Below are 14,875 nucleotides of genomic sequence, written 5' to 3'. Positions count from 1 at the left end.
TGTTTGCTGTACCGCTGTTCAATCTACAGTGCCACAGCAAAATAAAACATATTAAGCTCTTATCTGAATTATATGTAAGATTTTAAAGGGGTCTGAAACTAGGGATGCTCTGATTAGGATTTTTGTAGCCAATACTGATTTTTGTCGTCATGATCTGCTGATACCAATCCTGGTCATTCAAGCTTTATAAGTAATAATTAATCTCTCTTTTGAATGTCTGTTTTTCCCCCAGAAAAGTAAATACCACAGACATTATTTACAATAATGCAATGCTATAGAGTGTTGCAGTAATTGAGAATCAAATAAATATGCACAAGAGATATAAATGTAACAATTTGTGTCCTTCCTACCTACATCCTTCTTAAATATTTTCTTTATAAACTCAAACTTTCTGCATTTTGGAGAGGTATGGAGAACCTATTCCTCTTTTCATCCAAAACATATGCGGCTGTACTAAATAGTCGCTCACCATCAACACTTGGATGCTAAACATTAAGCACTAGAAATACAACAAATGTATATGAAGTAATCAAATGTACAAAAACAGTACATTAAATCTAACTAAAATCCCTTTCGTAAAAAAATAGTGCGTTTACAAAGACACTTACAAAGACAGGCATTTTGACAAAAGTGTGCTTTTGACCGTTTAAGCCCAGTAAGATAAGTACTCATGCGCTGTATGAGCAGCAGCTTTATCTGCATGCTTTCCAGGTGTGTGCTGACTGCGCTCAAAACCTTTTTCCCAGACAGCGCACGCAGAGTTTTGCTGCTTACTGCACGAGAGCAGTTTCAAATCACTTGTTCTTAAATTGCAAGGCTTAAAAATGCATTGTTTCTTGAGACCGTGTAATAACTCCAAACTGATGATGAGATGACTGTGGCGCTCAAGTCTGACGTAGGGTGGTCATACGTCTGGATTTTGGCCGGACAGTCCGGATTTTAAGCCCCCTGTCTGGCGCAGCCTCAAGCAGGACAATCATTTGTCCTCCTTTTTGGAGTTGCGCTGAATTGGCCTAAAAAACCCCACTCTAGAAACCTTATTGAGACACAGCAGCATAGCGTCTAATGCCGTAAGATCTCTGGTTAAAAACGTACACAAGCATGACATGCTGGCTGTCATATCATAATGTTTAAACGTCAAACCTCATTTAATCTGTAATGGACAATTGAGCACGAATTTATATCAAAAAGCACACTATATCGCTGTGAAGTGGACGTTAGTAGTCAAAGGGAAGCCGCCACTGACCGATATACCAGCACTGAAAAACATAAAAGTAACCGACAAGCCGCCGGTACGTCGTCGCTTTAGTCAATGTAACAACGTTCGTAGAATAAGGAGGAAGAAGACGGTCGGCGTGACTGGGACTCGTGTTTATACAGAACTCTGGTGGTACAAAAAAAAAAAAGTCACTCACAGCGCACTCAACAACTCTTCAACTTGTTCACAGCAATCTTTCTCCAATTCTCTGTTTTCGTGCAGACTTCACTAAACCACACCCACTCCGCCACAGTCATGTTTCACTGCATAGGTTTGTAAATTTATGCAGTCAAGCATCACCAGTCATACTGTATAACAGAAACATAAACAAATAATGAAAGCGAAAAATAAATAAATATACATTTCAGTTCTTAACACAGAATTGCTTGAGCTGCTGCAGAGGGTGTACTTTTTTGTTAAGAGCTGAAATGTGTATTTATTTATTTTTTGCATTCATTATTTGTTTTTTTTTAATGCATTTCCGTTATTTCCAAAAGTCCAGAAATGTTGTTTTCAGGCAATGTGCACTTTGCAAAACAGGTTCATCTCAGTGTGATGTCGGTTTCAGTTTTTGAAACAGACATCACAATGTCCTGAATAAATACAAATACTGTGTACAATTTTTTTTCACCTCTTCTGTTACACATAGGTCTACATCACTGGATCGTAGATCAAATTGTCTGGCAAAGAATAGAGTAGGCTATTTCAGAATCACTGTACCATGATAGCATCGATAAGATAGGCAAAATTGTATTGTAGTTGCAAGTACACCAAAGTCATATGCAATTATTCTTGCCTCACTAAAGGCCGCAAAGTGTCCTCCTTTTAGGTGTTATGGAAATGGCCACCCTAGTCTGACGCCATCAATTTGACAGCATCTACTTTAGTGATCCCGATCGAGTCAAGACAGTTGATCACAACACAAACAAGGGTGCTGGAGAAAAACCCTGAGAAAACAGAGCTGATTGAGGCAGTGTAGTTAAAAGTCCAGATAAAGCTTGTGTAGCTGCGAGACACTGCCTTTGATATGCTCAGTCTGACACAACGATTCTAGACCACAAACTAAATGACACACTCAGCCTCTCGAGTGCTCTTGCTCAGGGTGCAGACAGACTCCATATCTTTCTTAAGCAGATAAAACACAGAGTCTCATGTTACTTTACTAAACTATAAAAATCAACTCTTAAAGAGAATTACACAGTCTAGACTTAATCTCATTCAATTGCCCACAAGAGATTTCAATGAGGTCATTTCTGTAATTGAGCTACTCATAAAGCAAATGTAAGAGGTTGTGTGGCCTTGAGCCCAGGCTAAGAGAGACCGCTCCCCTTTATGACGACAGACCCTGATGCACAGGGCCAGCATGGAAAATTTACATTAGGAGACGGCTGTACAACGATCAAATCGGCAAAGTCCCACAAAAGAACACTGGGGATCCCTTCTCCATCACTCTTTACTCCTTTTTTTCTTTATTCTCTCCACTCAGGGTCAGTGCTAGAGGAATTACATTCAGATTGAAAGATCTGGTTTTCACTGCAACTGTTTAAAAATCTATGGGAGTGGCAGAAAGTGTAACTTGCAACAATGTTAGGATTTCAAAACTCGAAGTATTTAAAAAAAGATGCAAAGTAGTCTTTCTGACTGCTGGACTGTGACTGGGTGTAGGCGATGACTGATGTGTCAGAGAGGCCCATAAAAGCCTTCACATTCACATGTGCCTAATTCTGCCGCCAGTTACAGTGGAGTCTGAGGTCTGGCAGAGCATTTCTCTCTTGTAGATTTGAGCCTACAGCAAAGTTGAATTATACCATTTCTCTTAAGAGCAATTCGCTGTTCATTGACAAGTGACTATATCACATATAACATTAATTGTTTATGTTCGACCCTCACACATGGTACTTAAAATGGTAGCTTCTATTAAAATAAGCTATTCGTGTCATTAAAATGTCAGTTTCATTTCTGGGGCAAATTTACATGTATTTTAATGGGTTCACCTCAGGGAAAGCAAGTTAAATGACTACCTGCATTTTCTTCTCCCCTAGGAGGAGTGCTAACCCTATTCACTATTCAGTCCAGGTAGAAGTCTACAATTACTTGGGGGGGGGAAAACCCTACACTGCACAGTGGAGGCAACTGAGGGCTTTCAGTCGCCAATGTCACCTCTCTCTGTTTCTTGAAGATTATGTTTCAGAGGTGCAGACACCTGCCTGAAATTACATCTCAGGGGTGCATCTGATGAGCAAGGTAAAAAAGATGTACTATAGAGGTATTTAACTAGCTGTTACACAACTCTAACACTGAGAGAAACAACGCATTGAGAAGTCAAATGTCCTCGCCTTCATGCTGCGTCTCTGGTTTCAACTATCTCCTACCTTTCTGCTGCATCTGTACAAAAACACACCGACAAGGACATTAGACTTATGTTATATATAATATGAACTCAAAGGAAATCTAAGCTGTTAAAAAATCTGACTACTGGGCATGTTACAAGACACTTCCCTTTCTCTCAACTAAATGTATTAGAATCAAATAAACGACAGCACCAATCAAGTTAATATGCAGTGGCAAGTGTTGAATCAAAGCCTGGATTATATGATAAAACTTCTCAAACATACATATAAATAAATAATAAATATATAAAAGCTTGAATACAAAAATAAATAAAGAGGCAAATAAAATTGATTCATAAATTAATTAAAACTATTTTAAACTGCTCAAGTTTAATAGTCAGTGTGGAACAGCATGGAAGCCCTTTGTAAGATCTCAAATCTGAGCAGACTTATTAGGGGCTTAAATCTGAAGATCAACAACACAAAAGGGTCAAAGTATTTCCGGAGAACACAGTGTGTTTGGAATAGCTTGTCCCCACTAGCAATTGTGACAGTGTCAGAGGAAATTGTTAATGTGCTAAAAAAGGAAGAGAGAGCAGAAACAATCACTTCAACAGCTTCCTTTAGTGGGGGGCCTCCGAAAGGCTCATGGTTTAGGAGTGAGTCACGATAGGAAAGATGTCTTTTGAACTCCCTGGCAAGAGTAAACACAGAGATATCAAACCGTGTTCTAAACCTCAGTACTGTTGTCTTCAATAAGACACATTCAGAGTTAAAGTATGTTAACACAAACAATGTGAGCTAAAATATAAAGCTGTAGGCAAGTTTCAACTCAAACTTTTTTTCCCTTTGCTCTAAAACTGCTTTTCAAGCAATCGGCTGTTGCTGTTTGCCTTCACAGCTCATTGACTGTCCACAGGCAACCATCACAGCAGCCTCTGCAGAGTTCACTGGTTTGACTCAGGGAGGGCATTTTTATTATACAAAGGTATCAGTTTTCTTTGACAACAGTAAACATCAAATTATTAAGGATATGGAAACGTTCAGATGAGCACATGATTCCTGCCATGCTGTACTGCAATCATATTTGTCCCATTAAATTGATTTTCAGGTGTATTTTTTTACCATTAAAAAGGCAAAGATTTTCTAACTATTAAATGTATGTGTCAAATTCTGAAAATTCCATTAATTTAATAACGAATAATATAATAAATGAAGCAATAATTTAAACTAAATTTTACAGCACTACTATTTGGAAAGTGGGAAAGTTCTACACATGATCTACTGACAAATTTAGGGCTGCAGCTATCAATTATTTTAGTAATAGGGTCTACCGATTATTCAATCGAGTAATCGGATAAGTACTTTTTCTTTATTAACGAGCAATATAAAATATATAAGAGAAAATATGACAGCTATCTTAAAATGAACACACATTTGTTTCCTTTTTAGATTTTTTTTTGTTTTGCTGAAATTGCATTTGCACATTACTATCTGTGAAACCTAAAACAATTTAGTGCATTCAACCTCCATATTATAAACAAAACATTTTTGATTTGGTGAAGTCCTGTGACTGCAGTAAGTGCAGCTTTTATGGGCGTGCATTTGCTCTGGTCACTCTGATCACAAGAGCCCTTACAAGGAAATTCTGCCCTGTTCACGTCAAGCTTACCCATACTCGAAAAAAAACTTTCCGAAACTTGTGAGAAACCAGAAGGAGTATTTTTGACACAGAAATACTCCATCAAACGTCCAACTAGGGCTGGACGATATGGCCAAAATTTATATCACGATATATTTCTTAATTTTTGTCGATACGATATAATTTCGATATCGATATGAACTATATAAAAGCTTTAGAAAAACTAACAAGAACTGCCACAAAGGATTTCTGTACCTACAAACTTCTGACAAATTAATTTGCCAAGTCTATGAAACCTCCTCCTATAAAACTATATAATATTTTAGAAATAAAAACGGTACAAATAAATTAATGTTCACCTTTTATTTGTATTTAGCCTTTATACGAACAAGAAATGTGAAATCACCGTCAAATAAACAAGACTCTCACTTCGCAGACGCAGTTTATTGAGCATTTTCTTTTAAGTTATAAATTTCAGTGAAGAACGATTCATAGCGCTATATTCTCCTTTTATGCAAAACTATACCTTTATCTACTGATGCACAAAAAAATAAATAAAATAAGACTCAATTCAGTGGCCTATTTGTGCTCTGTTTGAGATGAGTGCACGCTGCTTTTTGCAAGGCTTTAAACAGGAGAAAATGATACATTTTCGTGAAGCCATGTCTGACCGTCTTTCACAAGCTTTGAAAGGTAATTTAAACGAGAATGAACGCATTGGTGTTAATGACATTGTGTGCAAATGTGGAAAGTATTAAAACAAATGTGCCACTTGCCTCTTACATAAATAGTCTACATGGATTATTAGTAACGCTTGTCATCATATTGTTAGACATTAGATTGATGCATCTATGTCGATGTATTGTTACACCTCTAGTCGGCACCTCTCCGGCACAAGTTTAATATCAGCCCCATTCGCACGGGATTCGTATTATCTGGGGACCTCTGGTGATTTGTAATAATTGCAGAGAATGTCTGTGATCTTAATCCCGTGCGAATCGGCCATGTCTGTAATTTGTAAAGTAAAAATTCCCCCGCAAATTAGCCTACCTACCATATTTCGCCGAACACCGAGGTCCTGTGATAACATTAGTCCCGTGCGAATCGACATCTCTGTGATTTGGCCAGGATTAGGCGGATTGTATATACTTTTTGCAAGCTTTTTTTCTCCCTGTGAGCATTTCTATCTTTATCTTTCACAAAGAATAAAGTCTGCATTCATAATGCGCACCGTTAATTCCCGTGCAGCCGCGCCCGCACGGATTATACTTTCACTTTAGAATGAGTATCAATTTGAGAGTAATCTGATTGAATGGTGTGTTTAATATTAACATCAATACTGTTCTGAATGAAAAACATAACAGAACAGTATAGTACAATGACAATCTTGTTTAAATAGGCGCTTTTACATTTAGTTTTGAAACTGAATCTTCCGCCGTAGGCTATATTGTCAGCTTCCTACTCGTGATAAATGAAATCTGATTCCTGCCGCTGGTCTGAGCTCAGTTCATGGCGTCTGTTCGCTAACTGAACGAAATTATATTTATTTATTAGGCTACTGTAAAATAATCAAAACGATATCGATGCCTGTTTATGATTTCATACAGTTATCTATAACGAACATCATATCCGGGAGAAGTCAGTAAATTCGAGTAAAATCACAGGCTTTGCTTATCCCGTGCGAATGCGCCACGCAAAACTCAGATGTGGAGGAGTCATTTCTAAATCACAGAGGTCCCTATAATACTAATCCCGTGCGAATAGTGCTTTAGATAGACGAACCACTTCCACGCCACTAAAGAAAGTTAGTCTTTCTTCTCTTATCAACTATTTATTTCGCCTTACTTGTGGAAGCTCGTTCAGTCACATTTGTGTTGCGGTCAGGGAAACTCTCTTTGTAGCTAAAACGTGCCGCATTGGATCTATCAGCCTACTACTGCTGAGCACTGGCTGCGTGTCCGTGGTGTAGGCCTACGTCATCACGCAAGAAGCCAATCGTGTTCTGCTCTTTCTGATGGCATGCGCCCTGAACGTCAGTCATATCGAAATATCGGAAATGTGTTTAAAAATCATATCACCGTTATTGAAAAAAATTATATTGCGATATATATTGATATTGAATTATTGTCCAGCCCTACGTCCAACTTATTTTTTTTTAAAACTGTGTCCATGTTTAGGATGGAAATCCAAGTCTTTAACAGTGTAAAAAACTCAGTATGCATGAAACAGCATTTCACCCCCCCTTGTCTGGCTTATCAGGCTATCACATGACATGAGCTGAAAACGAAAGTTAAAGAATGACACGCATTCATTCCGTTTTACAGTGAAATGAGTTCTGCGGCTTCCGGTTTTATTAAAATCTTTTTTTTATCTCTCATCCACCCGCAATTTGTGGAATGTTACTTTTTATTACTTTACCCACCTGAGATATACAAGATATATGTATATATAGATATATAACCGCAATCTGCACATACTCCGAGTTCTTACACAAAAAATGTCTGCAACATGATCATGTAGTCAAATGGCCTAAACTAAGCTTTGAGGCAAATTATTTTGCCTTATGATTTTTTGAACTCGAGCAACCGTTTTTCGAGGAATTGTTTTTAGCTGTAGATAAATTAAAGAAGTTTTATGGGAGGCCGGTAAATGGCGCAATCATCAGTAAATTGACAAACCTTTCAAACCTTTCCAAATCACAATGCGCGAGTCATTTAAATACTCGTGTCCCATTAATTTTGAGTCTAAAAGGTAAACTCCTATATATGCATTCATGTGGAGTGCTCACATATAAGCTGAACAGCTCAAACGATGGCATTTGCGTAGAAAAGGCACAAATAGCTAGACAAAATCATCTGAATACCTATTATGCATTTAAGACTAGACATGGTTTATGTAATGAGTATGAATGTAAGCTAAAGCTACTGTGAATGTAATGTGAGAAAGAAAAAAAAAAACCTTACCTCCTGCACAGAGCCTGAGAAGAAGGTAGACTTCAGCCAAAACCACAGTGATCGACAAAAGCTGTGCCATTGTCAAACTGCCTTGTAACCGTTGGGGTGAAGATGATATCAGAGATGACGGCTGCTATTGCTCCTAAAATCCCAGTGAACACTGACTGGTGGAATCAAAGTTATGGCTCAAGGGTCAGAAAAGATGCAGAGGATAAGAGGAAGAGGTAGGAGAGTGACGATGGCACTAAAAACTCAAAGGTTCTTTCTCACGGGGTCCACGGCACTAGAATAAAAAACAAAGAAAACACACAAAGTATGTGATTAGCGTATCATACCAGTTTCAATGCATATTTCTAGATAAGTTTAAACACAATCTCTACAAACACACAGTCCAAAACTTGCTTTGCTTTAGTTACATTCCCTGAGGTTTCACTTTCAAATATCTATGGTCTGTAATGTAATTATGTGAATAATGTAATCATGTGAACAAATTTTTTATGATCTATACATTTAAAACCTTTTTGTAAAAAAATGTAACATAATAGCAGAAAATAACATGCAGGATTATTTTTAGACCCACCACAAATACCTTTGAACATATCAGAATAAACTCCAAATCTTATGAAAAATGCACGAACTCTGCTTTTGATTAGGCAATGTTGTAATTTTTCTTGGTAGCACCAAACATCATTGGCCCCTTGTTTTTTTTCTGGGCTTGACCCCTCAACCCGTCAGGCCGGCGCTACTCTTGAATGCTGAAACATACCCAAATAATTTGATGAAGGATGTTCCGCAATTACCCCGTTGGCCCCTTCCAGCGTTAATAACGTGATGTGTCTGTTCCCTTGTAGGCCTGTGCACCTCACTGCAATTAGTGGCCTTGAGTGAAGTCTGTACTAAAGGGGGGGGCGGACGACAAATTAGTGGCGGAGTGGGCCGGTGTCTGTCACTTCTGATTTGCCCAAGGGGGACAAAGAGCCCCGACCTGTGCCCCACTTTCACACATCCCTGACCGGATAACAAGGGAACAAAGCTAGCCTCCGCAAGGCAGGGGACAAGATAGCTGTGTAGGCACCTACACACAGAGACAAGAAGCTGCGGCTAAGTGTGTGCGCTAGGATAAGAGGTACACAAGAAGCAGGATCACACAACCAGGGAAAGTTGAGGTCTGGATGCAAAAGACATGGATGAGATGCACTCACAACAGGTTCAAACACTTAAAACATTTTTTTAAATAAAAGGCTACTTTATATTTGCAAATATATACATTTTAGACAAGCACAACAGAACAGTTTCTCTCTTTGCAACAGGGGATGAAACCATATCTTTCAAGGTTAAAATTGTGAAAACTGGGAAGAGTCAACACAGTACAGGAGGATGTTTAGAGGCGTTATGTTACTACACTGCCAATGTTTACACTACAATTCAAATTTAGAGTTAGTACAATTTTATGTTTTTAAAAGACCTCAGTCTTCAGTGTCACATGATCCTTCAAAAATCATTCTAACACACTGATTTGGTGCACAATAAACATTTCTAAATTCATATGAAATTAAAAAACTTTTTTGTCAAACAAAGGTTGAGAAAAATTGTGATTATTCCTTAAAGATTTGATAATATTAACTTTTTTATTGTATTATATAAATGAGACATATATAAATGTTGTACAGTAGAATTTAGATATTTCTGTATATGGTTGCCGTGAAAACCATCACCTTGTGAGTCCCTGTGTGATTATGATAGATTTCCTCTCAAATGAAAAGGTAAAATGCTCATGAATTGACTCTCACAGCATGTCCTCATAATGGTAAGGCTACAGAGGTTGAAATACAGTACATTCCATTTTTATGACTGGATTCCATATTTCTGTCTGTGTTTTCTGCATTGCAGAATTCATTGGGTCCTACCTTTCCTATTTTTATCAATGTTAGTAAAACAGGTGAGCACCTTTAAAGGTCCCATGGCATGAAATTATTATTTTATGAGGTTTTTCAACATTAATATGAGTTCCCCTAGCCTGAATATTGTCCCCAAGTGGCTAGAAATTTTGATCGGTGTAAATTGAGTTCAGACTGTCTTTCTCTGCCTTTAAGAGAAAGAGAGCTCAGACGAGCTGATCTTGAATTCTCCTGTTATTATGTCATACCAGGAAAGGTTTCCTCCCCTTCCTCTGCTTTGCCCACCCAGAGAATTAGTAGAGCATGGATTCAGTTTATCAGTCGCAATGTCAGCACAGGCTTTATTATATGGATTCGACAGCACCGCCACAAACAGTGAGTAACAGTGTTCATTAATGCCTGATCTGGGATCAGTGAGTTCTGATGTGTAGATAATCATTCAAGTTCACACAGACTTTATTCCTAAATCATTTAATACTGTCAATCCTGCCGCTGACCGACTCCATGCATCAGTGAATCAAGCCAGTGACTAAAACTAGGGATGCACCAATCCGATACTCAGGATCGGTATCGGCTCCGATCCGCCATTATTTGCCGGATCGGGTATCGGACAGAAAGGGCTGATCCAAATTCGATCCTGTGCGCATAATATTCTGTTATTGTTAAGCCCCAGCGCTCCACAAAAGGCACAAAAACATTATAAAGCATCATCCAAGATTCGTGCACTATATTATAAGTGTTCTGAAGCCATTCCATAGTTTAATGTGAGTACAGATGAATATTGAAGTCATTAAATTCAAGTTCACGTTCAGTTCAATGCATGCTTTCCTCCGTTGCGGCTGTCAGTAACTCTCCATTCAGCTTTAAACTGTGTTTCACGTTCGGTTACGACAGTCAACACAATGAAACTCTCTCCAAAGATTATTTATTGTTTCTTTTATTGTGCTTGATCTGTAGATAACGCTCAATGGTTTCTCATAAAAATCTTGCTGGTGTTTATTGTAAATTGTGTTACTTTCTACCGGTTGTCTGTTAGATCACAACACTGGACTAGTTATTTTATTGTTCTTCACACACAGCAACTGAAATGTTAAGCTGTTAAAATAAACGGCTTATGAGAATACTGCATAGATACACTACGCGTCTGTATCTTGTTTTGAAGTTCTCATTTTTGTAACTTTTGCTGCTGAATTATTCACTAATCTCATGTATTCACCATCTATAGGCCCTAGTAGTAGGCTATTTTTGTCATGGATTGTGATTTTATATATTTTTTCCTATGTGTTGTTTTTCTTTACAATGAAGTCTGTATTTAGTTGATTGTGTTTAACTCACAAAAGAGTGATTTTCAACTCATCAGATTAGAATTAGATTTAGAAATTCTACATAATTAAAAAAAAAAAAAAACTCCATTGGTATCGGCTCAGTATCGACCGATACTCAGAATTTTCAATATCGGATCGGTTCTGAAAAAATGGTATCGGTGCATCCCTAACTAAAACGATCAACTTCAAGTCGTTTCTGTTAGTAACATGAAACAAATCTGTTATTTAAATTATTAAACTACAGAGAGCAATCAAAGAACACTTTATAATGTTCGGATTGGTCAATCACACGTATATCTGTGTGGCACACTTGCCCAAACTGCCATTTGAATGACGCTGTTAAACTGCTCAACAGAAGCTCTTACTGTATTCATGTCAATGTCGTGTTTGCTGTAAGCTGTGGTGTAAGCATTTTGTGAGAGAAATAACGTAGCAAAGTTCACTCATGTTTAATCCGAACTCTCAGATACAAACAAAAAACTGCTCTCAACAACTCGGTACGATAACACTTCCTCAGCAATTTTTCTCTCTGTCTGTCTCTCTCTCTCGACTGGCAGTGAGTGCTGCTGCTGCTGCTCGCGCCTCACTAAACCACGCCCCCTCTGAGCGTAATCTCATTTCAAATGGAAAGATGTCAGCCAATCACAACAATGGGTGTTTTCACTGAAGACTCACAACACACACACCTTGAAACAGAGCATTCCAGCCAGAGGGCTAATATCAGTATAGAAAAAAATGCCTTTTATTTCTAAATTATGACATTTTTTGATGTAAAAACCATACTAACAATACAAGTACACTTCAGGAAACATTATAAAATAATAAAAAATCCATGCCTTTAATATTTGAGAAAATCATGATACATTTTCTCAAGGTTCTTTAAAAATTAGAAAGTTCATAATAACAGCATTTATTTTATAATTCTTTACTGTCACTCTTGATCAGTTAAATGTGTCCTTGCAATGAATTGCATCACTGTAGCTTCTAAATGTACTCACTAAAGAAATATATATATTACTCAAAAATCACTTCAGTTACTACAGCATTTATCTAAAAAACAAAACAAAAAAACAAAAAACAGAGAACATCATAAATGGCCAATGAAATCACACACATTCTTTCAACTTTCATTTAGACATTTCTTATACATGAATGGCTAAGCAAGTTCAGTCACGTCAAAACTTGTATTTACAAAAAGTGGAGAGAAGGACACCCCTACAGCAGCTTATTATTCTAATATTAGACTGGCCAGTGGTCACATTGCCTAATTAACTTTGGGGACTTTGATATTAAGCTTAGGCCAAGCAGTCATGTGTCTTGAATGGACATATCTCTCTATTATTGCTTCAAAAGTATCAACTTCTTAAAGCAATATAAGACACACTATGTTTCAGTGTTTCATTAGACACTCCTGGAGCTCTGCCCTCTGAAAGGTTTTGGTGGCGCCATAAGGAGTATGAAGGCTGAATGAATAGGGGTATTGTATGGTGATGTGTAACTAAGGTGCACCTTTGCAGTCAACCTTATGCCTTACCGTGGATATCTCTCAATCCCTGAGGAGGGAGTAATATTCTTCTGTCTTTCCTCATGTGTAGAACTCAGGGCTTCCTCATGTCAACGATACAACAACATACAGCCGTTTTTGGTGGGGGTTACAACCAGAAGAAAAAGCCAATGTATGATAATATTATGAAATAAAGACTATCTGTGAAATAAATCTCACTTTGCCTTATCACTTCTAACTACAGCCTGCATGACGACCAGAAAGGTCTGGTGTTTGTCTCCCCCTCACCCCTGCTCTCTCAGCCTGCTTTGGCCCGGATCTCTGGTCCCTCCTGGGGCCCCTCCTTACAGCAGGGCTCCCAGTACTGGAGGCTGCCTTCCCTCAGTGTCGGCGCTATGCCCAACATGCCTTTCAAGGCCTGCTAGACTGCAGGGCAGACTTTCTGGCTCCGCTGCCATTGTTTGCTTGGCTGCATTGCGCCTCATCCCAGGAAAGGATTAGCATAAGAATACTTAGGAACATTGAGATGTGCCCCACGACCAACTCTCTCTCTCTCTCTCTCTCTCTCTCTCCCATCATCCTCACTTCTTCTCATCCTCACTGAAGTCCTCACATCTCTTCCTGACACAACACCAATCACTGTCAAGCAGCTGCATCATGGAGAGTAGGTCAAGCAGAGACTTTGAACATAGCACAAGACTCCAGAGTCTTTGGTGTCACAGCAGTGGATTGCAGGAGAAGAACAAAAGTTAATCAGTGGAGTACTTGGGTGCAATTTGAGCTCCTCCGGCCAGATTCCTCTGAAGGGGTAAAGGGTTTGAGACAATTCCTAGAACAAAGCCCCCAAAATCTGAGCACATTTTGGCTGAGAATTTAAGAAATTCAGCTCAACAACAGCTCGACTGTGAAACGCTAAATAAATCTCACTAAAGAAGCTAATTTGATCTCAGTGCTTACAACTGGACCAGTTACCACAGAATGACTTCAAAGTGCTGTGTGCTATTCTAAGTCCTATTAAGCTTTTCCACTTTTTTTTCAACATTAGTATATGTTGCTGTTTGAGCATTAAAAAAAATCTGCAAGGTAACAATACTTAAAGTCCACTCTGAAGGGAGATTTTATTTAAAAGAATATTCAAGACCTACAACACGATTTTTCCGGATCTTATGAAGTCACAATGGTATTTATTTAATTCATTATTCCCCACCCACAGAATACACAAAAAAGGGAACAGGACTAGCTGAGCTGCATTAGAGCAGGGGTTTTCAAACTTTATGATGCCATGGACCCCCAAATTTGATAAACCTTTTATGAGGGACCCCCTTCCTAAAATCCATCTATTTGTATGTTTGAGAGAACAATGTTTAAACTGTTAGATAAATGTGTGACATTATATTATATTAGATTGTTTCCAAACCTTAATAGGCTATTAAGAACCCTCTGGAGGACCCCTGGGGACCCCTACTTTTTTCCACTCCGTTTTATTTGACCTTTCTAAAGGCTGATGAACACATATTTGAAACACTGTTCCTGACCATTATAACCCCAACATTTATCAGTGTGCTGTACATTTTACAGAGAACAGAAGATCAGAGAAATGGTTATGTGTGAAAATCCCAAAAACTGAGAAGATTGTGGAATACTCAGACCCGCCTGTCTGGCACCAACAACCATGCCACGCTCAAAATTGCATAGTTCCAAAACTATGAATTTTATGAAACATTTTCTAAGACCATGTCTGGATTTTTTTTTTTTTTAGTTTGTTGGCCTGAAGACACATTTGCAGTCTTTTGTCTAATGTCTGGCAAGGAGAACAGCTCAATTAATGCTTTAATGTGCTCACTCGCCTAACACTTGCTCACAAGCGTTTCACACTTTTGAATGTCTGAGACATAATCCTCATTATTCTTTTGTTATGAATCTTTTTTTTTTAACAGCCATTATTCAAATCCATTATAACATGT

At 38.2% G+C, this 14,875-nt stretch overlaps 1 protein-coding gene across 2 annotated transcripts in view; it reads right to left on the bottom strand.

Annotated features, from left to right (window-relative positions):
* The window catches only part of bmpr1aa (bone morphogenetic protein receptor, type IAa), a 36,562-nt gene that overhangs the window by 7,980 nt on the left and 13,707 nt on the right, over positions 1 to 14,875 (bottom strand). For both annotated transcript variants that reach the window (XM_067422549.1, XM_067422548.1), the window contains exon 3: positions 8,194 to 8,467. In XM_067422549.1, the coding sequence (XP_067278650.1) occupies positions 8,194 to 8,263 (70 nt within the window). In that variant the 5' untranslated portion in view covers positions 8,264 to 8,467. The remainder of the gene's footprint in view (positions 1 to 8,193; positions 8,468 to 14,875) is intronic.

This window comes from Pseudorasbora parva, chromosome 17 (assembly GCF_024679245.1).
Source record: "Pseudorasbora parva isolate DD20220531a chromosome 17, ASM2467924v1, whole genome shotgun sequence".
Taxonomy (NCBI): domain Eukaryota; kingdom Metazoa; phylum Chordata; class Actinopteri; order Cypriniformes; family Gobionidae; genus Pseudorasbora; species Pseudorasbora parva.
The sequence above is the reverse complement of the archived record's forward strand: the minus strand, read 5'-3'. Positions and strand labels throughout refer to the sequence as shown.